We start from the raw sequence: 24,067 nt of genomic DNA on the forward strand, positions 1-24,067 counted from the left end.
CTCTCCCCCCTTCTCTTCCACCCCCAATGGCCTCGTCGACAAGTACCATGGCTGTCGAAGAAGAGCAGTTCGGTAGCGCAGAACAGAAGATCCGTCATGTTCTCAAGGCCTATACTTCGGGAAAGCTGTTCTTCCCTCGCCATCTGCTAGAAGACCTTAGCCGCCAGATTGACCAGGGTTCCGATGAGGTCCACATCGCTGATCTGGATGGTGTGCCACAGAAACATAGCCTCAAGGTTCCATCTTGGTGTGTTGATTGGGCGTAAGCATCGCGTTGGAGTATCCTGGACCAATGCACCCATGCACTAACACAAGTCCAAGAAACTCGTACCGCATATCCTACTGCAGCATTCAATCCATGACCGCCATCAATCCATTCATGCCCGACGAGATTCTACAAGACCAGCCGCCAGTGGCGATTTGCTATACGCGTCAAGATAGAAGACATGAGAACCCCCTGGAGGAAGTCCACAAGGAATTTGTGAGGCAGCGCGAAGTATGGCAGACAAGCGAAGCATGTGAGAGCTTGCAGAAGCAGCTGGCGACGCTCGCTCTCACTCGGCCCATCAAGAAGATTGTCTGTTTTGCTTTGGGGACCATGGATCGTCTAAACACACGTTGTGCCACACGCTCGCATATGCAGCATGCCGCGGTCGAGACTGTCGCAGAGGCACTCAAGAAAAGACAAAATCACCGCTCAGATGAGATTCAATGCTTTGCACAGGACCCGGCCTATGATGACGTGGACCTCGAGCTGCTCAGGATCATTGGGATTACGCGCCTGGAAGATCCAAAGGGTTTTCTGGAAATTGATGAAGCCACTTTTGTCTTCTCTGTCAGTCCCAACGTCCCAGTCAAACAAATCGTCGCCGACGTCCAATGGCCGGCAGCTATGCTTTGGAATACTGTCAGGCCTTGCGAGCCGGACGTCGCCAAGTGGCAGAAGAGGGTGAAGAACGGAGAGATTACCTGGGTGTGGTGAGTTCGTTCGTGTTGCTATCTATGAGACATTGGAATCTGACTGCGGCAGTCCTTATACTACCGATCCGGACTCCTCTCGCGTACGAAGGATGGTGGGTCATTACGAACAGGCTACAGTGTTTGATACGGAAGATTGGTTCGGAGATCTGACACTGTATATGAGATAAACAGGATGACGTTTCATCTACTGCATTTTCTTCTCTATCGTTCATACGCGCCAGGCAGTGGGTTTCTTTGGGCCTGTTGGATTTAATCCCGATGGCATGTGATTCCCACGGTGGAAATAGGCATATTCAAGTGCATATTTATTGATCAGGAGGGGAATTGAAACCATTCATACCTGAAATTTCGTGTCCTTTTTTGTCGAGGTACGAAGAGCAGATCAAGATCACTCTTTCAGACTTCTGCTTGTATATGATCTGCTGCATGTGCATGCTTATGCACATAACCGCAGCGCTTACTCATCTATGCCCCGCCAATCCGCTGTTTTCCCGAATCGGCATCATCAACTCCATCACGATGCATCTTCGAATGATCAAACAGAGCATAGACGATCCGTTGTTTCATCAATAATGATTGGCTTCACCTTCGGAAACTAGTCTCCAGCAGCTCTATGATGCTCCAACAGCGATGGACTTTACTGAGAATCGATCCCTGCGCCCCCCTGACCATCCGCAATTCAACATTCGACGGAAACCCGTCTCCAACCCCAACATCCATCAAAGTTACAGGGATGATGGAAACAGAGGATTGTTGCAACCACCCAGTCCGACTTTCAGAGGTGTGACAAGAATCTCATCCCATGAAGTTCCGCCTGCCCTGCCACCGCGACCACCACTGAGGTCGAAAGCATCCGCCCATACCATTGGTGACCCCCGTTCCGGTCGTCGTGATGGGGATCTTGACAACAGTACGTGGAGCGCCACCCCTTTCCATCGCGCTGCAACAGACATATTTCCTGCACCCCACCCACAGCCATCCCAGTCGCCAGCCTCAGCAACTGTCCAGAAAGCCTACGGCGAAGCTCGACACTTCCTGGGTGGGCTCATTAGCCACCCTGCAGAGTCCAACAAGCATTTCTCTATTCTCCGTCATTCGCCAGGCGTGATCTTCTACCGCGGGAGCACAACCTCGGTGACTATCTCTATCTTCTCCGATGCTCCTCTACCACCGGACCGTTCCTTGTGGCTTCAGAACAAGGGCTGGACCGGTAAGACGGGCATGCGCGCCAAGGCCTTTCTCCGATTGACAGATGACTGGTTGGATATCACCCCAACTCTGGCCCTCCATGCAAACCAAGTCGAGCCCAATGATGAGCGAGCTTGGCAGCGCGATATCTCCAAGTTCCTTAAAAAGGCCTCCTCACGTGTACGAGACACACAGAGGCTCCGTGAAACGGTCGTCGCACGGATTCCCGCCGAGGCTGAGGATGGATACTTCCAAGTAGTTCTTTGCCAGGGGCCGAAGAAGAAGGTTCTCTGCACCAGCCCCGTGTTTCGCATTCTTTCGACCTCGCTCAGCCCCAGTTCAATTCGGGGTGCGAGCCTGAGCACCCTGCCACTGGAGGTTGGGGCCATGGTAATGGGCCTGTACGCGCAGGCGACCGTGCAGAGGGTCATCGACCCTGTGTCGACAGTAGTGCAAGCGAGAATTGACCCGCTCCGGCCATCGTGGATGGCGCAGACGGCCGCAGAGACTGCCATAGGAATCGGCACGGCGCTGCGTTCCGGCGGCGACGACGGCGATTCGAACCCTGCGGCGCGGCTGGCTCGAGGCCAGCAGCAGACAATTCATCTGGAATCTGGGCCAAGCCCTCCTTACCCGGTGGCCTTCAAAGCTCAGGGCACACTCCTGCAGCGGGGTGATTATTTCGACGCACAAAAACTTCATCTTAGTAAGATACCAGATGTGGTGATCGACCGCTTGCACGGCTACTTCTTCGGCTGGGCACGTATCGCCATCACGAGAGACAACAACAGTGAAGGGGCAAGTGGCCATTGGCACCAGATTGTGCTGGCAATCAGGAACCTCGACCCGTCACAACAAGGCCGGGTCACTCTATCCCAGGTAATGAAACGAGTCACTACGCTTCGATTTCTCGAGGACGTAGAGCTTCCTCCGCAAGCCCGAGTCGAGGTGCGCGTACTTGGCTTTCTCCGCCCCGACCTACCACCACCCACGGGGAGAACCGAGAAGGAGTTGCTCGAGGCTCGCAACGCTGCCGCCGAAGCCGCCATGCTCGCCGATTCCTATGATGTGACGTATGTGCAAAATGTGCTGCAGTACCCGGCCTGGGGACCAGAGGCGCAAAATCGTGCCGGTCTCATCGATCGTACCAAGGGTGGATTAGAGAACATTCGAGCCCGCGGACAGAAAGTTGTCGATAGCGTCCCGCTGCATCGGCTGGGAGTGAGGTCTCCCGCAGCGGAAATGCGAGATCGCCAAATCACTGTGAGCGGGTTCTACATCGTTCGATGATTGCTGTAAGATCCTTTGAATTTTGGATTGAGCGATGCGATGATTCCGAATTCTGATACTATATAAAATAGTCATACCATATATAATTAATACCTTTCATCCAAAGCCCATCCTGCTCGTCGCACCCATTCGCTACCACTTAGTTTCCATTTGCGAATCATTGCCATCCAGTCGTTATTCTCCTGTAATGATTTCTTCTTGAGTCTCTGCAAAGCGGACCACGCCATTTCAAATCGCGAAAGGAGAATGGCTGGCGACCGGTTTAGTCCAGTCGCCCATTGCGGCGTCCTCAACGACTCAAATATCTGCCACGATTTGCTCCATCGATCTCTGAATCAGGGAATAGTGACTTAATTCAGGTTCCGCGGCGGCATATCTTTTGTCCCTCTGTTCTCGCAGGTATCTCAGCGGCTCTAAAGTCCTATCGGTCGAGATCACCAGACGGCCAAGCTTTGGGTCGATCTTCACTGGTTGTCTTAATACCGCACCCGCCCGGTAGATGCATTCCTCCATGACATCTTTCAAAGTCAAACAACCTTTGTTGCCGTAGGAAGACCAGTGGTTACATCCGCTAATGCAATGCTACAGTCCAGCGAACGGCCTATCCTTTTGCAGCTTGGTCTGCATGGCGAGCCAATGTTGACCAGCTGAGGTCTCTCGCCAGTCTTTATCCTTTTTCGAGAGCTTCTCGTTGATATTAATGAAATGTGGGTATTGACGATACGCAAGAGCTTACCCTCGTTGCTGCTTGAGGTAAGATTTTGGGAGATAATGATGCTTGTCCCTGAACAATCTATCGGTCATGCTTGGATCGAAAGGACAGAAGCTCGTCAAGCAGGCGGTGGCCCGGGTCTCCTCTGGTGTAAGATGCAGATGCGCCAGGAAACAGCGCAACCAACGAGCGTGTTGCCGAGCTGACTCTTCGATCACCGGAAGAAGGGCTTGCTGGACATATTCCACATTCCGAGGGTGAGAAAGTTCATAAGTGAAAGGATGATTCCTTCACGCTCTGCCAATGGCAAACTCCTGTTGCCAGCACTTTCCTCAGGGAGTCAAGCAGGGATTACCTGCTTCATATCCCTCTAGTACTAGGTACTCTATATAAACTTCTTAGGGTCCTTGCTATTCACTAGGTGTTTAGAGTTAAGGAGGATAGTTTTAAGCAGGTAAAGAAGGATGTTAGTAACATCACATTCTATACTTAGCTTGAACCTCTCAGAGCCTTCAGTGTGCGAATTGACCAGCTCATCATAGAAAGAGCGAATGTCCTTGGTGAAGTATGGCTGATAATGAGGCTCACGAACAACGCGTCGTATTATGTCCAGATATACTCCCAGGATTTCATGCGACTTGTCCACGATCGCCTTCATGCGCTTAGGATAGGGGATAGAATAAGAGGTGTGTTGGATTGGGGGCTTACCATAATGTACAGGTCGAAGGGCAGGTAGATATTCATTTGGGTTGAGTTGCGTGATAGTAGGGTCTGATATATATATTTGGCTTGCAGCCCTAAGCGAGACATCATCCGAGGTCAGATCAAACATCAAATAGCAGCATTAACATAGTCATTAAGAATAATAAATCCGCATCTACGCAGCAGCAACATACGGCACCACTCCCTCGGACGCAGCCAGATTACACTGCCGAAACAACCTCACCTCGTCGTCGCGGAACGACCCAACCACCGAATGCAGCACCCCCCGGTTATAGAACAGAACCAGATCCCCCTCCTCCCAGTCATGCGCATAGACATGCTCCGGGCTGATCCCCGGCCGCTGCAGCTTGTACACGATCTCCCGGACCTCGCGCAGGTCGTCAATCACCCGTCCATCCGCGCAGTGGATCTTGCGCACCGCCGCCGGGTGCACCTGCAGCGCCGGCTTCCCCGTCACAGGGTTCTTCCAGACCATGGGGAGGATCTTGATCTTGTCCTCCTCGATAGGCGGGAGGTCGGCCAGGGGGATTTCCCTGTCTTCGGAGAAGAGGCCGAGGCCGGTGGGGAGGGCTCGCGCGCCCGACATCCAGATATACCTGATTTTGGATTTTAGCCCGCACCCACGCCCGTCGTCCTCGAGGATATTCAAATCGAATCAAATCAAATCAACTCGCAAGGTGGGGAAAGGACAAGTCGGACTTACGGATGAGGCGCATACTCCACGCGACTGGCACACACAAACGCCTTCTCCGACGCACTCAGCCGCTCATACATCGCCTCGCCGCTCACAAACGCCGTCGCGCCCAGCGCCACCTCCATCTCCTCGCCCGTCCCGTCGTCATACCGCACCACCTGCCTCCGCCCCCGCGGCACCTTCACCGCCAGCAGACTCGTCACGACCGGCGGATGCAGCCCGTACAGCGCCGCGTCGATGTGCCACCGGTAGAAGCGCGTGAAGCGCGCGTCGTCCGCGTCCGGGACCGCGGAGCGATGGAACGTCCGGTGGTGCGGGTGCTTGAGCGTGATCCTCTCCAGCCCCTCGTACGACGGCACGAAGCCGTGTCCGATGACCTGGACCTGGGGCTGGTGCGGCACGGTCTTGAGGTCCGGGTGCAGCACGGAGCGTTTGGCGTCGATGGTCGTGCCGTGGCCGTAGTTGCGGGCGGCCGGGTCGAAGAGCTGGGTCAGGGTGTATTGGGCCCTCGGGGAGAGGTGGGATTGGTCTTTGACGACGAGCACGAGGTGGGTGTGTAGGGCGTCTGTGAGGAGGGTGGTGGTTTCCGGGGTGAGGGATTCGAGGTCGATGTCGCGGAGGACGGCGCCGAAGGGGTGCGCGAGTGGGGTGAGAGAGGGCATTTCCGTTCGATCTGCGTTCTTCTTTCTTCTGTATTCCTTGGATCTGAGTCTGGAAGATCGAGGATCATCGATGGGATGGGTGTTTATATCTACGACTCCGAGGCTCCGGTGGCCTCCGATCGGGCTCTCAGTTCTTAGGTCTTCTCCGGGCGCATCTTATCCAGTTATCAGTGTTCTTATCTGAAAGTCGATAGAAGTGGATATTGGGGTGATATTGATTGATATTTGCTAAGTGGGTTGACTCAAGCCCAGCCGAGGAATTGTTTCGCCTAGCTAGAAGAACAAAATGAAAAAAAAAAAAAAGGAAACTATCGTATCTACCTACTCAATCACCGACTTCAGCTTCTTCCACCACGTATCTCTCACCGGCGCTGGCCTCTCCGCCGCCAGAATCTCCGCCAGTCCCGTGTGCATGTCGACCTCCTCGGACGGCCACGCCCAGGGATCTCTCCAGTACACCAGGCGGTGGCCGAAATACAGCACCAGGAAGGCCGGGATGCCGATGTACGCGGTGAAGAAGTTGCTGGTGGACCACTCGTCGGGGAAAAACACGGTGAAGCCGTTGATGAGGGTCATCAGCACGGCGCCGGTGAAGCCCACGATCATGCCGTACGGCTGCAGCTTGGAGGCGTACGGCTTCTCGATGCCCTGGACCCGGACGGCCTTGTTGAAGCGGAAGTAGACGATGCTGCAGCAGATCCAGGAGATGAAGCCGGAGGTGTTGGTGAAGTTGATCAGCCAGTTGAAGACGGTGTTGCTGCCGCTGCCGATGGCCAGGTAGGCGAGCAGGGAGAACAGGGCGGAGACGCCGACGGCCAGATACGGCACGCCCCAGCGGTTGCAGGCCTTGAACATGCTCGGGGCGTTGCCGGAGACGGCGAGCGAGTAGAGCGACCGCGACGACATGTACAGGAAGGAGTTGCCCGCGGACCAGGCGGAGGTGAGGATGGCGGCGTTGACGATGCTGTCGAGCACGGGGATGCCGGCGTTGTGGATGGCGGCGACCCAGGGCGAGGAGGAGGCGTCGGTGCCGGAGCCGGAGAGGATCTGGGGCGCGCGCGACGAGCAGATGACGCCGATGGCCAGCGCGCCGAGGATGTAGAAGAAGACGAGCCGGTAGATGTAGCGGCGGGCGGCGCTGGGCACGTTGCGCCGGGGGGACTCCATCTCGCCGCCGGCGATGATGACCAGCTCCGGCGCGAAGATGAAGGCGATCGCGCTCTTGACGATGCACTGCAGCAGGCCCACGAAGCGGCCGGCGGCGCCCTGGGCCAGGTACTCGTTCATCGCGCCCGTGTCCTTCCAGTAGTGGAAGCCCAGCCGCTGGCGGTTGGGCCCGCCGCCCCAGAACAGGATGAACGAGAGGATGAGCAGGCCGATGAGGGTCAGGATCTTGATGCTGGCGAACCAGAACTCGGTCTCGCCGTACGCGGCGACGGGCATGAAGTTCAGCAGCACGATGATCACCAGCATGATGGTGATCCACACGGCGATGTGCACGCCGGGATGCCAGTAGTCGATCACCATCGACGCCGCCACGATCTCATACGGGACCAGAATCCCGAGCGAGTACCAGTACAGATAGCCCATGGCAAAGCCGATACTGCGCGACACATACCGGAACCCGTGGTAGCTCATGGTGCCGCCGTGCACGGGCAGATACGCCCCGATCTCCGCCATGCCCGAGACGAGCGCATACACCATCACCGAGATGAACAGGTAGCCGAGCAACAGCGACAACGGGCCCCCGATGGCCAGCGCCTGTCCCGAGCCCACGAACAGACCCGTCCCGATGGTGCCCCCCAGCGCCATCATCTGCACATGTCGGTTTTTCAGCCCGCGCTGCGTCATCGCGTACCGCTCGTCGAGCAGGTCGCGCGCGACCATGGCCTGCAGCGTGCCGGTTTTGACATCGCCGGCCTCGGGGTCGTAGGACGTCGCCGCGACGGTTGGTTTTTCTTCTGGAGGCATTTTGTGAAGATTCATTCCAGAACGTTGGAAGATGGAGAAAAGAAAAGAAAAGAAAAAAAAGAAAGGGAAAAAACAGAATTGAAACCAGTCGACAGCTACATGGCCGATCTTTATAAGTAGTTGCAGACCTCCTGGGCATCAGGCATTAGGCCAACGTCTGTGTCACGACTTAGCCCTCTATCTGATTTGGTTGACCCAGTACCCACTGCCGTAAACCTCGAAATAAAAAAGGAAAGTTAAGCCCCTTCGATCCAATTGATATCGGCCCGGTTGAGAAACAATCATGGCTCCAGGATGCTGGGCTTGTCTGGCCATTGGTGTAGAGTGTAGACTGTCGACAGGCTGATAAGGACACCGATGCGGGGAGTGGCACAATGGATGCTTGGCCACCGCAGTGATTGGGTCAATGAGTGTCTGTTAAGTTCCAAGTAAGACAGACTGACTTGGCTGGAAGAGGAAAAGCACACGCGGGTTGTATCTTTGGTGGCGCTGGCTTGGACGGGTGATAAGGGATTCGAGAACAGAAGAGGACATGCAGTCAGACCGGTATAGCCAGTTGCGGTAATCGTCTGGTTCAATTGAATCCTTCTAGTAGTATTAGGCTATTACCTCTAAATGATTTCTCATATGGTCTATGGTCTATAATCGATATCATTCAACTTCCAGAATCAAGACAAGACATCTGGGGAAGCCCCAGTCTTTCCCCCCCGGATTTTACGTAAAAGAAACTGCACATCGCCGCGTGGGAACTGGCACTAGTCGTCTCACTCTCGTCGTGCCAGAGTGAAGAGTGAAGAGTGAAGAGAGAGAGACCGTTGCTTCCACTCGCCCGAAGCACTCGGGCCTGGCATTCTGCCTGGGGGATCGAGAGCGATGATTTGCTGGCAATCCGAAATGATACAGCTAAATTGCCCGTTTGATGCCTATCAGTCTCAACTCTATCTCTCTCCCCGACCGGTCCGATGGCCGGTCCGGTTGTCCTGTCTATTCACGTCCTGCTAGTTGGCTACTTGATTAGATAGTCTAGAAGAATTCAATAATATACATATATATCTATATATCAGGCCATGAGCCACATGCCTCAGGCGACTCCAAGTAGCTTCAAAGGTAACCAGCCAGCCGAATGGAAACCCTGAATGAACCTCAAATCGGGCAATTTCCGCGACCGTTTGCTATATTCTTACTAGGGCAAGATTGTAGGACCCGAAGAGAGATTAGCAAACTTGATATTCCCTTCCATGGTTGTTGGATTATTCGACCGACAGATGACTCATATGCGACCACAGCCCTATCTCTATCTAAATATCCAGACGACTCCAAAACTCCCTCTTCAAACCCATCCCTGCTTGGCCTTGATGGCAGCCACATGGTCCGTCACCATGCACTTGAAATCATCGGTGCCATAGTACACCGTGTGGCCATCGTTCGGGGACGGGCCCGAGCTCAGGGTATCGCCATACTGCCAGTACAGATCCGCGGACACGCCCGTGGTGTTCAGCGAGGTCTTCTGCCAGGGCGTCTCCAGCGCGCAGTGGTCCGACGTCACGCCATACTCCTCGAACAGGCAGGGCTTGCCGGCCGCCTGGCACGCGGCGCCGTGGGCCTGCGTCCACAGATTGCCCCATTCGTGGCTGGTACCCCAGCTGTCCGGGTAGAGGTGGAAGGTGCCGAAGTCGATGGTGGGGATGGCCAGGTTGCGGGCAAAGTCGCTGCCTTCGACGTAGGTGAAGGGGTAGCTGCCGTCGGAGAGGGTCTCGAGGCCAAAGCCCTCTGTGACCATGCGTCAGTCATCGTGGTGGATGGGATTGAGGATGCAAACTGGGATGCAGGATGAAACTTACCATCGCCAATGCAGACCATGTGCTTCGCATCCAGCGACTTGATATACTCGCTCGTCGACTTGATCCAGTCGTACAGCACGTCCGTGTCGCATCCCTTGCAGCGCGGCTCGTTGGCCAGCTCCCACGCAAATACCGCGTCGGACTTGGTATACCGCGAGACCACCGCCCGGATATACTGGCGGTACGCCTTCTGGATCTTCGCATTCGAGTAGAAGTCATTGTGGTCCGCCGCGCCATACCCCTTGACATACGCGTTCATCCCCCCATAATCATCCCAGTTGTTGACAAAGTTGATGATCAGCTTGATGCCATGCTTCTCGGCGCTCTTGACCACATAGTCCATGCGCTGCAGCCCGTTCGCGCCCGTGTTGATCGTCGACTTGCCGTTCGCGTGCAGCTGGTAGTACACCGTGCCCTCGCCGGGCACCGTGTTCACGTCGTTGAAGCCCTAGACGCGCAGGATCTTGAGCCCGGACGCCTTCATGCGGTCGAAGACGATGTCCACGTCCGCCTTGTTGGTCAGGAAGCCGATCCAGTAGGAGTTGGACCCTGCGAAGTAGCCCGTCTGGCCGTCGATGGAGAACTGCAGCCCCGACGTGCTGGCAAAGCCGGGCTTGCCGTGGGGCTTGCCGGGCGCCGCGAGGGCGCCGGATAGCAGGCTGGCGAAGGTAAGGATTTGGGAGAGCTTCATTGTGTTGGTTGCTGATTTCTATGGTCTGGATAGACGTGGATGGATGTTGGTCTTATACCTCCACCTCCGGCCTCTCCCCCGTGGTCAATCCAGCGATGGCATTCGGAGCTAGCAGACACAGCAATACGATAGACAGTAGCAAATAGGACTCTTCAGATAGAGTGAACGACTTCAACGTCCGTGATGGATGAGGAATGGCGAGCCCCGTATTCTGTATCTGCAGGGACCTGGAATTGGTGGATGTACTCAGCACTTGCAGAGAGAATGACTCCATCCCCATATTCCCCAGAGTTAATCCGGCTCTTCGGTAATTGACCAGCGCCAAATCCCCCACATCGATCGCCAGGAACCCCATTTACGCTTGCTTCTTCTGCAGTCTGGCCCAATTGAGCATCGGAGCTGCTGTGGTGCGACGCTCCGTCTCCGTGTCCAGAAGGGAATCAGTCAATCCCCCGGATTCCCCAGATTGGAGCCATATGCAGACTGCAGATATCTTAGGGTATTGGAAGTGATTCGTTTTATAATTATATACATGTAAATACTTTGGTTAAACGCCAGAGCAGACAGTTTTCCCTTGACAGAAGCAAGCCTTCTCAACCGGCTGGAGTTATCAGCTACACCCCCTGTCAGAAGAACTACTGTTACTGACTCATTACTACGTAGAGTCTAGACACCTTTTTAGTGCAGCGGTAGAACCCCTGCGACACAAGAGGGGCTAATAATACCTCGTAAAGCCTTGGAACAACCAGGACACTTTCGCTCTCGTTCACCATCTCCACAATCTCGATAGTGACACACGCAACTCATACGCTCAGGAACTTTCCAGCATCAGAATCCATCCGATCCTTGGTAGCTTGAACGTTTACCCACCCCGGACGGTCCGTGCCCACTATGCGTCCCCGCCTGCGCTACGACGATGTCGCCTGGGAGAAAAGCGAAGCCGTCGCCGATGGCTGGGTTCGTCAGTTTCTTGAGCCCGAAGTCCTCCAACAGGTGGGCAGGTTCCTGGTCAGACACCATCGTCCGGGAGATGCGGTCGAATTCAGCTTCCTGGAGAAAGGCTCGTACAACATCGCGTTCCAGATGGAATACGAGAATGCAATCACGGCCGTCATACGTTTCCCCCAGCCAGGTGCCACCGTCTTTCCGGAAGAGAAAGTCCGCAATGAAGTCGCTACCATGCGATACATCTACGATCAGACTTCCATCCCTGTTCCGTTTATCCACCACTGGGGGACGAGGAAGGAGAGTCCGCTGGAATTGGGTCCTTTTATTATCATGGACTATATCGAGCATGAGACGAGCCTGTATGATGCTCTGAACACGCCTGGGTGCCCTAAGGAAGATCGAGGAACTCTTGACCCGAATATCAATAAGACCAAATTAGAGGCTCTTTACAGAGAGGCCGCAAATATTTTGCTTCAGCTGTCTCGACCACAGCTACCCCGGGTAGGGTCCCTAGACCAGGTTGACGATTTCACCTGGGAAGTGACACAGAGACCTCTATCAATGCCTATGAATACTCTGGTTCAACTGGGATCCTTACCCCAAGCAAAGCTACCAGCCACGACTTTTGACACCGCATCCTCCTACTTTGAAGCCCTCGCGGAGCTGCACATCGCTCACATCGTCAACCAGCGCAATGATGCAATTGACTCAGCCGAAGATTGTCGGCGCAAGCTGGTTGCTCGATATCTGTTCCGCAAACTCGCCCGAGAACATCGCTTAACCGAGAAGTGGACATCCTTCGACAAAGGCCCGTTCAAACTCTGGTGCGACGACTTCCGCCCAGCCAACATTCTCCTGAACGACGACCTGAAAATCGCGGGCGTTGTCGACTGGGAATTCACATATGCCGCCCCAGTCGAATTCTCCTTTGCGCCGCCGTGGTGGCTTTTGATCGAAAAGCCGGAATACTGGCCCTGCGGCCTCGACGACTGGTGTCGCGAGTACGAACGACGCCTACACACCTTTCTCAGCGTGATGAGAGACCAAGAGGACAAAGCAATCGAACAGGGCTGGCTGAAGAATACGCAGCGACTCTCTGGTCCGATGCAAGATAGCTGGGCGAGTGGAGACTTCTGGATTGCGTATGCGGCGCGGAATAACTTCGCCTTTGACCTGATCTACTGGCACAGGATTGATCAGCGATTCTTTGGGCCGACCTCTTCTCCCATCGACGATGTTTGGAAGCAGAGACTCGATCTCTTGGCGCCGGAAGAGACGGCTGATATTGAAAGATTTGTGGCGATCAAGCTCGAAGAGATGAAGACTCGGGTATTGGCTTGGGACCCGGATGATTACACCAAGGAGCTCGCAGAGAAAGGATCTGAGGATAGCGCAGCTCAGGGGGGTGAAAACGGAGGAGCTGACGATCGCGTGGACGACGGTGGTGATGCTGGCTTGGATCGGCTGGCGGGGTTGTCTCTCTGATGGGCGATGCCAACAATACCCGTGCAGTTGACACTGTCACGCAGTCTCGCCTTGTAGCGCAAGCCCGCAATACTCCAGAATTCTTTTGCTTCCATGGAAAGAGTTCTTTTCATTATACCACAGATACGAGGTTTACTGGGCTAGGGGGGTTCGGTAAGCGGTTGCATAAGTTTCAAGGGACCATATATGATGGGTGTCAGGGTTATGATCCGGTTCATAGTGTCAATAGGATGCATTCATATGCATCGAGCAGTACTTGATCTTCCCTCTGTTCAGGCAAAGAGACTCTAGCCGAGACAGGTTCTGGCCGTGGATCATGCTAGATCCCTCCGATGTACGGCGGCCCGGCTTTCGGAGAGGAAATGGGTACAGAACTCCCGGCGAGCTTCATTTGCCCAGATCCTTGTATTTGATATTAGGATGGATGCAGCTCAAAAGTGTGTCGTCAAAGTTCAATGGCCCAGTCCGAGATGCAGGAAAGCATGCCTTCATAGTATTCCAATTTTCAACGGAAGACAGTCAGAAGGTCGTTCATTATGCGCATCATGATAAGAACTACAGCAGGTCCCGAACCAACTCGATGGGACCGTCCAAGGAGCCATATCTGACATGGGCCTGTGCTCAGCGACGTCCAGGCAGCCATTGATCCCTTGACAAAAGTAAGTCGCCCTAGTCCGCTAGGAGCAATCCGATAACCTGAAGGTTCTCACATCAAGCAGACGTGATGAGAGCAGTGCGAATCTCGGAGTCGAGGCCATCGACAATAGTAAAGATATCAGTATCTTTGTGCAGGTTCAAATTGAATGACTTCAAAAGAATCGTCAATCCGGCGCCTTGAACTTGAAAAGGACATTCGAGTCGAGGGCCACTCCCGAAGGATCCGAAGGCAGCGTACGACGAACTGCTCGACCAAATTAATGAAGCAGATGGAAACCGGTCAAATTCTGCCTATTCTGCCTTGCAATATGTGATCTTCTCCTTCGACCCCTTGTCCCCCCTGGCCTTGGTTGATTTTGTGACCCGAGACATGGAAACTGGAACCATCACGCATCGTGACTTCAATCTCAATCATATACTCGATGCCTGTCGCAACCTGGTTATTACCTCAGAGACAAGATTCACATGTCAGTTCTCGCATCTGTCGGTCCCTGAATACCTCGAGGGTCATTCCCATAACCCGAGTAACCGCGTTCACACGGTAAAAAACGTAGGATCAAGGTGGGCCTGGTTCTCTGTTCATAGTCAAACACCTCCAGCCTGGCTACTCATATTGCCAGTGCGATGGACACAAGCCGTCAGAAGTACGAGAACGGGCGGGTTGTGTTTGGCCGACCCCGATATCTCGATCTATACGAATCTTGCACAACAGCTTCAAGTCCTGACCCCCCGTGCCCCCCATTGGCTTTTTCCCATTCTACTAATGGAGCGTCGTAAGTCTTAGGTGCATCAGGTCCAGGGGTAAAACCCGGGCTGAAATACTCTGTACGTCTCAGCTTGTCAATGGTCGTGCCTATTTTTACCTCTCGTACTCGTCATTGTTCATTCTCTTTTAATTATGGCTGAATCCAGGGGTATTTGGTTTGATACTCGGTACTAAGGGCAGGGGAAAGCCGAGATACGAAACCCAATGGATAGTATGAGTCTCTCTCAAGGCTTTTTTTTTTACCGAGCCTCTTGATCAGACATAAGCGGGCAAACCAGGAGGGAAGGCTTTAGCAGGGCATGTTAGCCAACAATCGGGGCTTAGCACACCCATCTATACGCAAGCAGCCCGTACCCCTAGCCCTGTTAGATTGATAGACATAAGGCAAACTGGTTAGTAGCTTCGAGGTCAGCATGCAGTCACACACAGCAAGTTGTTCTGACCACTCAATACTGCCAAAGTGCCAATAAGAAGAATCCACCCTCATAGAGTTAGGCGAATGGGCCACCCACAAATGACCAATGCCATCCAATCCTCCAGTGTTCATGCTGATAATCTGCAGCAAGCCGCAGAAATGACCTGTCAAATCCGCTCGGATATCATGCATGAACCTCCCACCGTGCCTGTACCCCACAACCAGGTGTACACTGTAGCTGAATCTCCCTCGAGCCTAGTCAGCATGTAATCAGCCAGTCTTTACGGGGCCGATGTCACTAAACTAATAGGCCCATGCTTAGTATGGAACTCCTGCGGGAGAACGGCACACTAATAGGGTCGCTGTCACGAACGCTTGTTCCTTGAGCCGTAGGACGGATACGAGTTGTGGACCTGCTGGAGTCGATCATATTAAATCATGGACATTCTTTGACCAGGCTAGATTCTGCTCAGACTTGACAGCCTTGCATACAGATGGAAAGAAGAGGTTCACCCATCCGCTGATTCCGAGCGGGACATTGTGGCGTCGCTGGAAGGTGGGCTAGATTCAAATCACGCAGATAGGATAGTACAGAGTAAGCACATCCAGCATTGCTTTCAGGTTGTCAGTGACGAGGAGCTGTGGTACTTGGGCTGGGGGGAAATAGGTTAGGTTAGGTAGAGGTGCTCAGTTGGAGTGGCTAGCTGACATCCCCTGTCTACCGCTGCCCGTAGAGACGCGATTTGTCACAATGGCTGAAACATGCAGATTGTCCACCAGTGATAAGCGATGTTGGCTACTATGCAGGATACTTATGACAGGGGATAATCCAGCTGCAATTGCCCAAAGTAATCTTGCTTGAGGGAAGTGAATCCGTTCGTGCTGTGGAGACTTACCATAGAGGTCGTCCGTGAATACTACAGAACTCAATACGGGTGGGTTCAGGGTGCTTAGTACTCGGTACCGCATATCATATGACTCCAGTCTTCATCCAGAGTCCAGACCGACTACAACGGCTCCGTCCGGCCTGTCAGGTCTGTCACACTGCGTCAGCACCTATCATGCCGTGTAGCCATCTTGCTGCGCGGGGTTGTGTAACGGAGGACCGATAGTAGCTGTTGTATGCATCAAATGAGAGGTATGGGGAGTATAGTTCCTCGGAATCAATACTCTTCAGCGCTTAGGAGCCCAGCCATCCACACAGCAGACAGCATGAGAGGACGTACTTACAGCTTTGATTCGTCGGATACTAGCCAAAAGGCACTCATCTGCAGCTGAGCTCGCGGATGGGCGACGGGGTCGCCGACTGAGGGCACAGTTTCCTGGCAGTGGCTGGCGGAAGAGAAGATCATCGAGGCATCCGTATCGGGGGAGTGCCTTTTCAATGGGAACTGCAACCCTTTCAGACACATCGAACAAAGATGTCGGACAGTTATCCATTCCCCCGTTCCCAGCATCGAAAGACCCTGACGACACATAAAAGGGTCGCGAGCAGCCGGTCGAGCTCCTTCTCCAGTTCACCACAACGAACAGTTGAGCGCACCGAACACATTCAAGAGACCCGGCGCACTCCATACGAGTCCCAGATCGAAAGCACTCCTGCAACTATCGTTACGCCAGACACTCCTGACATTCCTGCCACTCCAAAAGCCCCTGAAAAACTTGAGGCTCCTGTCAATCCATCCACACCACCCCCCACACACCGTCAACCCCGAGGTCTGTTATATAAAAGCACCTGTTTCATCATGATGCTCTTTTCCCTCGGCCTCGTCGCCATCCTTCTTCAGATCTCGCCCCTCGAGGCGAAGCTGTACCGTCAGAACGTCCTCACCTTCGAGGTCAGCCCTGACGCCAAGATCACTGGCCAGAAGATCGAGTACAATGACCCCGACTGCGACCCTGGTATGCACTGCGTCGTGACCAAGACCTGTGCTGCCCCAGGCACGGGCCCGACCCTGAGCGGCGACAAGAAGTACTTCGCCTGCTGTCTGGCTGGACAGCATCTGCTTGGTAGCGCCGATACGGCGTTTGACTGCTGCGCCGACGGCCATGACCTGGCTGGATCCAAGGCCACGGGCTACCACTGCTGTCCGAAGGGATTTGATTTCGACGGCGTCTTGTGCAAGCAGGTATGCCAGAACGGCAAGAAGCTGGTGAATGGCAAGTGTGCCTGCGCTGAGGGCACCGAGGAGGCCCAGGACGGAACCTGCCATCCCAAGCGGGACATCCCCGGCGTGTGCCACTCGGGACTCGAGTCTGGTAAGTTAGGCAGCCTCAGCCCTTGCCTTTACGCCCGTTGTACTAAACCCCGTCAAGGAAAGTGCTACACGTTCACAGCGGAGAACGGCAACCGCCTCGGCCTCCGCAACGACAACGTCTACTACGCCGCCCCAGACAGTATGGTGCAGCGATACGGCAAGTTCCAGCTCTGCATTGACGAGAAATGCACCCCCGGCAAGACCATCAACCCCTCGGACAAGAGCTACATCCGCGACATGTACGGCGACCTCGCCACCGGCGCTAACAAGGGCCAATGGCTCAACAACGCGCAGAACGGCGCGCATATCGGGCGCACCCCCAACTTCGCCTTGGCTGGCCAGTTCGCACTGAGCAAGTGGCCGTGCGGCAAGTACTGTCTCGGTGGCTTTGCAGCGGGCATTGGGCCTGCTTGTCCCGCCGAGGTTCCTGCCATGACCTTCTACTCGCAGGATCCGCAGATGTGTGTGCCGTTCGACCTCACCGAGGTCCCGTGTGATATCCGGGACAATGCGAACAACTGTATCTGGAAGAATGGAGATCAGTGCTGCAACAAGGTCGATTGTGCCTGGAAGCCCTTGGCTGGGAAGGCTTAAGGGAAGAGCTGAGGTACTAAGTCTCCTAGTATTAATTTCGCCGAGGTGGTTAGGAGAGTGTATGTATTGTTGACAGTGAGTGGAGAATAGGGTTAATGCATGGTTTATCTCATTCTAGCTTAATTGACATACTCGGTTACCTACACTGTTCTTCTCATTCATGCGACTTTGTGTTTTAGCAAGATTGTATATCGTGGGCAAATGTGTGCCTCTGGGAAGTTTAATGAACCAGACACTCCCCTAATGTGTGTGTCTCTATTCAGACGTCCCGTTCAGCCGACTCCCTTGGGCAATAGACAGGTTCTAGAACACAGTGTATTGAATATTGACCCTATCCCTCTAATTCACTTGATTGACGCCCTTCAACCATTGGGTAGGCGGCCCCATGTTCTCCTGCATCTTAATCCAGTTAGAGAAGATCGTACCTCTCGCTACTGACTGTAACATCAGGATACGCAGCTGCTGCGCTAGACATTTGTTAGTATATGATCAAGCACTTGCCAGGTAGTCAGCGCACCATTTCCATCGGTAAGTGTCAGGGTTGACCTGTCTGTTGACATACACGTGTGACACCCAAGTTGCTCTCTGCAACCCAAACCGGACCAACACAGGGGATATATATGGTCCAATCCAGACAACCGTCACAACAAACGCTTCCAAAGACACTGCTTGAATAATCAGCAGAGAGTAGGGCTAAACAGGATGATCCAGATCATACACCCAATACTCAGACACGTGGATCTCGAAGAATTCGAAATGAGCATGCGAGAATCTTGGCGAGGGAGTCAGTCATTCGTCTCAAGCTACCTTTATCTTCAACAGAAGTGCTCAATACAACACCGTTCTGTATAACTTCAAGCACATACGACCACAGGGTGTGGAGAACAGGGCTTCCCGTCTGCTCAGCCACACTTAAGCCACAATTATCAACACAGCCAGAAGGTTTATGCGCCCTTAAAGGCCTGCTGCTTTATAAGTGAGAGATACTAAACCACAGGGTGAGTGTAGGTGAGTGATGGTGAGCTAAGTAATGCTATCTAATAGTATGAATAAGCATGGGTAAGTATGGGTAAGCATAGGTAATTAGTAGGTAAGAGAGTAATTCTATAATAACTAGACTCCCTATAGCCTATTATTAGTACCTCTATCATTAGCTTAAATAGGAGGGCTTCTTCTCTGCTCTATTATTTTCTTTCCTATCTATAAACAGTGGCTTTTTATGATCTATTTTATCCTAGTTTTACCCTTATATTCTCAGACTCCTTACATAATATGTCACATGATATATTTTTAAATAATAATAATCTAAGGAGAAAAGTGGAGGAGCTCTATAAGTTTACTAAGTTATAAGGATTTATAATAGAGTACTAGGAAAAATAAAAGAATAAATTAAATAAAATTAGCTATAAGAAAAGGGCTCCAGCTACTAATGACAGATATAGCTATTCTATAGAGTTTTAGAAATTATATAAATAAACAGTCCTTCATTACTATAGCTTTATGCCTAATTACTAATGATATATAGATGAATGCTTTCTTAAAATAAACCAGGTAATTAATATTTTACTAAGGAAGAACTTAATCCTCCTATTCAAATCTTAAAGCTATTTTTAGAGGTATTTATTACATTACATAAAGAAGACTTACCCACTCAGTATACTATCTATCTTAATCTTACTTATTTTATTACTAAATAGCAGAAAACAACCTACAGAAAGCTACCAGATACAGTAAAGGCTAATCTTTATAATGTGGGTTACCCTAGGTGATTATGCTATGTATATACTACTAATACTTCTATAGAATATCTATAATAAACTTACTCTAAAGTATAGGCTTACTACTAAACATTAAGAGAAGTTTCCTATAACTAGAAGGGATCTTAATCTACTTCTTTATTATTTATTTAAAGATAATAACCATAACTATATATATGAGCATACCAGATTTTAAGATGTATTATCACTCTCTTTATTCTCTAGCTCTGGTGCGAGAGTAGGTGTAATTATTAAGTTAAGTTCTTATAGAGGTACTAATAAGTATCTCTACTATAAAGTTTATCCTACTACTCTACTTATCTAAAAGTCCTATACTAATTACTACATAGCACATTTCCTTTAATCTATAATAAGATTCAAAAAATATAGAAGTTAAGTACTAGGTCACTATAGATCCAGAGTTCCTTAAAGGCTATTACTATGATAATAAGATAGTTATATAAGAATTATCTTCTCTATCTTTAATACTACATAACTAATTAAGGTAATACAGTCCTAGAAACTAGATACTAGAGCAAGATATACTTAGAAGAAATTTCATATTCTATATTATGGCTGTAGGTATTATAGATAAGGCATTTAGGGGCATCTACATAGCTGATAAGTTACTAGATAAAAGACTATCAAAAGGGAGAGATTCATGGACCCTTAAATAGGAGGTGCATATATAAACCCTACTAGTGCTTTATATAGTAATTACTAATAGTCTGCATCCTACTTATATACTAATATTTTTATTAATATAGCACTATTTTATATTACTTACCTAATAGGCCTATTTCTAAGACCAGTTAAGAATACACAGGATTAGAGGGGGGGTTATAAATATAATTAATTATAAGATACTTTATTACTTATACCAACTCTAATAAATGCTAACAGGCCTATAGTAAAGGCTTCCTAAGTAGTAAGAAGCTAAGCACTAGATTACTAGAACTCAGACATCTTCCTTAAGTATTAATCAAAATTTAAGCATGTTAATATCTAGGCTAGTTTCTAGAACCTAAAGCTAGACTATAAATATCTAGAAATAGAAGAAAGCATGGCTTATTATTATAACACTAATATTCTATAATAGCTTAATGCTGCTGCCACTATGCAGGTTAAGAATGATAATAAAATAAAAGAGATCTACTATAGGATTAATATAATTACTCAGCAGATTAGAGGAAAACCTAATAAGCATGAAGAGTTAGTACTTAAGAGGGAAAAGCTCTATATAAAAGTAGCTAAGAAGTGCTAAGCTAAGAAAGTTAAGTTTATTAATAATTAATAGAGATCTTCTTATAATAAATACATCATAGGGAATAAGTTTAGGGAGTATTATTTAATATATCTCTTTACTATCTACTATAAGTACATGCCTGAGAGAGATTATTTATGTGATAACCTTTTTACTAAAGCCTTAATTACTAGTAAGATTAGAAGACAGTGTCTATAGGATATGGTGAATATCTATATCTCTAATAAGAGAGTGGCATATTATCCTTCTAAATCACTAATTAATAGGAGATGCCCAGTATGCTCTAGAGAAATATCTAGATTTATTTAAACATCTTAAGCCTACCTATGGTAGCTAATTTTTGGCAGTATTAATTTACTAAACTAGTCAAAGCATATTCTATAATACAGAAGGAAGTCCTTAAATACTATACTATACTAGCAGCTTTATATAAATAGTAAGAGAGTGCATTAATAAGTAAAGTAATCTTTTCTTAAATAGTGTTACCTATATACTAAATAGTTTAATATAGAGGATGCCTAGGCTGAGCACTGCTAATTCTATTTAGATTATCTATAACCTCAGTATAGACTATTAAGATTCTACTTTATATTAGTTACTCCTGGGTTCTATCCCTTCTGCTTAGGTGACCATATAAAAACACTAGCAGAATAATTCTAATAATAGTGGGAGAAATCAACACTAATAAACCATATTAATAATAAATATTTAGCTAGCAGAAGAAAGGAGGAGGCTATTTAATGCCCTCATCCCTATTATAAGAACAGATCTTATAATAGTATCTTACTCCTATAACAGTATTTTTTTGATACCTATTCTATTAAAGAACCTCATTAAAACTACATGACCTAGAAGAGGAAATAGGTTTATAAGCTTAATGCTTTTAAAGAGTGACTTTTAAAGAGAGCAGCTTTAGATAGAGATTATGATAAGCCCCTTAAGTTATGTACTTTAGAAGGTACTCCTTTATTATAGCTAGTCCTGATAGTTATAAAAGCATAATTATTAGAGGCATAGTAAAATATTATCTTCTTCAGCTAGTGACTTAATAGATCTGCAAAGATTATGTATATGTAATTAGCAATAGTAGGATAAGAATATTTTTATTAACTACTTAGATGCTGAGATGTAAACACTAGGTAACTATAAAATAGTGTAAGGCACTATCACTAGCCAGAATATGGCTGCCTATTATAAGAAATATTACTAGGGTTAGTCTTATTATCTTAAAGAATTTAACTAAGATCTATATTCTGATGTTAACACAGAAAAGAAAATTCAAGGTAATACATACTTATGAATAAATTATTAGCAGTTATCTAATACCTCTTATCATAGAAATCCCAGGCTTTACTCATGAGTAGGAATATCCTTAGGACCTCTTACTAGTTACACTAATATCTACTAACTTAGATGAGTTCATAAAGCATACATTATCTTCTAAGGATCAGGATATCTTCCTAATAATTTTTAGTACCTGCAGATGAGCTAAGCACTTCAGGAATGTTATAATTATCCTAGTTAGCTTTATAATAAAGTTATTAATACATACTAGGTTCTCCTTACAGAACATACAAAAAGAGAAGGATTTAATATAAATACTTTAAATTCATTCTTCTTCACTAAGCTATAGGCTGGGGGCTCTAATGCTATTTATTCTTAGATATTATATTATAGAATTAGAGGTGCAGCTCTGCTACAGCTTAGTGCTCTTCTAAGTCCTATATATAATAATATATATTAGATCCTGATAGTTATGCACCCCCAGACTGGTATTATTTAAGGGTGTGATTCCTTATCTTCATCTAATATTTAAGATAAGATAGGAGTAGTAAAGAAATGGCTAGCATCAGAGCTTAAGGACAAAGTTTAGACTGCCTAATCTAGTGCTTCTCCTAAGCAGAGTAATAGGTCTGATTATAGTGTCTTTATCCTTATATTAGCTAGATTCATTATCCTTAGACAGTCCCCTATCTACATAAAGGAAGATATTCCTAAGATAAGGAAGAGAATTATTATTAAGATTATTAAAAATAAATATTTTGACTATAGTAAGAGTAAAGTATTCTAGATTTATATCCACTTTGGTGGTATAAATACACTAGTTATATTATTCTAGAGTTTAATAAGTAGGACTACATTATAATAGATAAGCTAGCTAAGCTAAAGAAGGGGAAGTTAGCTATAAAGGTAACTTTATAAAAGTAGTAAATAGAAAATACTAAATTTACTAAATACTACTAGCTACTAGGGCCTTAGATAAATTAAATACATAAGGTTATTTTTTAATAAGGCTAATCATCCTTACTCCTATTAGCTTCTAATTAGCTCTAGTATCTAAGTCAGCACACTAAATAAGTAGAATACTATCTAACTAGAGCCTCTACTTAAATACAAACCTCACACACTCCTATTCTATAAGTACTTTCTTAACTACTTTTAGTATACCCTTTTAATACATACTCCTGGGAGATTAATATATATACCTCTTCTTTCTTAGTGCTTAAATAGCCTAGTCCTCCAGGGCAGACATCATCAAAACTAAACTAATCAGCAAAGGATTAAGTGCTTTTCATGACAACCTAATATTAGCATGCAAAGAATCAGGAGTTCTATATGTGATTAACTCTCTATATTAGTTAGATACTAAAGGTAGTGGTTTCCTGGAATTTATAAGTATTTCTAATTATAAATAGTTCTTCAGAATCTATATCTTAACTTAATATTAGTATTATAAGTACTTCCTGCTTCACAGGTATTATAGTCTATTAGCAGCAGCAGAAACCTTTTTAGTAATCTATTAAGACTAGGCTCAGCTGTTAATTCAGATACTTTTAACTATAAACAACTTATTCTATTACTTAGTGCAGTCCTTAATAAAGAATCTAATAATATACTTTAGGCTAAAGTCTATACTATTACATCTAAATCTACACCTCCTCCCAGACTATTATCTTTTCTTAGCTAAACTCCTTATTTATATATAATAAGCAGCTTTGTCAACTCCTTAGAGCATAGGAAGTATGTGGATACTGTGTTAAAGGAGGAGTTAGGGTTAATTTATATTAGGATACCTGACTTCTATAATATATATTTTAGGAAGATTAATAGTCTTAAAGAGGCAGGTGCTACTATATTAAGGAGATGCAAGGAAGGATATAGTCCTTTAT

General features: G+C 48.6%; 7 protein-coding genes across 7 annotated transcripts, besides 5 other annotated features; 4 read left to right on the plus strand and 3 right to left on the minus strand.

The window, feature by feature from the left end:
- Window positions 1-26: 26 nt before the first annotated feature.
- ACLA_066380 (SRR1 family protein) lies at window positions 27-1,148 on the plus strand (the record flags this gene model as incomplete). The annotated part of the gene is made up of 3 exons (XM_001272427.1): window positions 27-247; window positions 349-978; window positions 1,031-1,148. 3 exons carry the CDS (start codon window positions 27-29, stop codon window positions 1,146-1,148), a joined length of 969 nt encoding a protein of 322 aa, XP_001272428.1.
- Window positions 1,149-1,611: 463 nt separating this feature from the next.
- Window positions 1,612-3,459, plus strand: ACLA_066390 (LipA and NB-ARC domain protein; the record flags this gene model as incomplete). The annotated part of the gene is made up of 1 exon (XM_001272428.1): window positions 1,612-3,459. The coding sequence occupies one exon, from the start codon at window positions 1,612-1,614 to the stop codon at window positions 3,457-3,459; it is 1,848 nt and encodes a 615-aa protein (XP_001272429.1).
- Window positions 3,460-5,048: 1,589 nt separating this feature from the next.
- ACLA_066400 (TauD/TfdA family dioxygenase) lies at window positions 5,049-6,250 on the minus strand (the record flags this gene model as incomplete). The annotated part of the gene is made up of 2 exons (XM_001272429.1): window positions 5,049-5,490; window positions 5,598-6,250. The coding sequence occupies 2 exons, from the start codon at window positions 6,248-6,250 to the stop codon at window positions 5,049-5,051; spliced, it is 1,095 nt and encodes a 364-aa protein (XP_001272430.1).
- Window positions 5,540-5,563: a microsatellite.
- A 321-nt stretch (window positions 6,251-6,571) lies between the features above and the next one.
- On the minus strand, window positions 6,572-8,221 carry ACLA_066410 (proline permease PrnB; the record flags this gene model as incomplete). Its single annotated transcript, XM_001272430.1, has 1 exon — window positions 6,572-8,221. The coding sequence occupies one exon, from the start codon at window positions 8,219-8,221 to the stop codon at window positions 6,572-6,574; it is 1,650 nt and encodes a 549-aa protein (XP_001272431.1).
- Window positions 8,222-8,256: 35 nt separating this feature from the next.
- Window positions 8,257-8,284: a microsatellite.
- Window positions 8,257-8,299: a microsatellite.
- A 702-nt stretch (window positions 8,300-9,001) lies between these two features.
- Window positions 9,002-9,025: a microsatellite.
- Window positions 9,026-9,551: 526 nt separating this feature from the next.
- On the minus strand, window positions 9,552-10,753 carry ACLA_066420 (glycoside hydrolase 5 family protein; the record flags this gene model as incomplete). The annotated part of the gene is made up of 3 exons (XM_001272431.1): window positions 9,552-9,991; window positions 10,063-10,510; window positions 10,559-10,753. The coding sequence occupies 3 exons, from the start codon at window positions 10,751-10,753 to the stop codon at window positions 9,552-9,554; spliced, it is 1,083 nt and encodes a 360-aa protein (XP_001272432.1).
- An 891-nt stretch (window positions 10,754-11,644) lies between these two features.
- Window positions 11,645-13,186, plus strand: ACLA_066430 (phosphotransferase family protein; the record flags this gene model as incomplete). The annotated part of the gene is made up of 1 exon (XM_001272432.1): window positions 11,645-13,186. One exon carries the CDS (start codon window positions 11,645-11,647, stop codon window positions 13,184-13,186), a length of 1,542 nt encoding a protein of 513 aa, XP_001272433.1.
- Window positions 13,187-16,445: 3,259 nt separating this feature from the next.
- Window positions 16,446-17,876, plus strand: ACLA_066440 (cysteine-rich secreted protein; the record flags this gene model as incomplete). Its single annotated transcript, XM_001272433.1, has 1 exon — window positions 16,446-17,876. One exon carries the CDS (start codon window positions 16,446-16,448, stop codon window positions 17,874-17,876), a length of 1,431 nt encoding a protein of 476 aa, XP_001272434.1.
- A 1,042-nt stretch (window positions 17,877-18,918) lies between these two features.
- Window positions 18,919-18,958: a microsatellite.
- The last annotated feature ends 5,109 nt before the right edge of the window (window positions 18,959-24,067 follow it).

The sequence above is a fragment of the Aspergillus clavatus genome, genomic scaffold (genome assembly GCF_000002715.2).
Source record: "Aspergillus clavatus NRRL 1 1099423829799 genomic scaffold, whole genome shotgun sequence".
Taxonomy (NCBI): Eukaryota; Fungi; Ascomycota; class Eurotiomycetes; order Eurotiales; family Aspergillaceae; genus Aspergillus; species Aspergillus clavatus.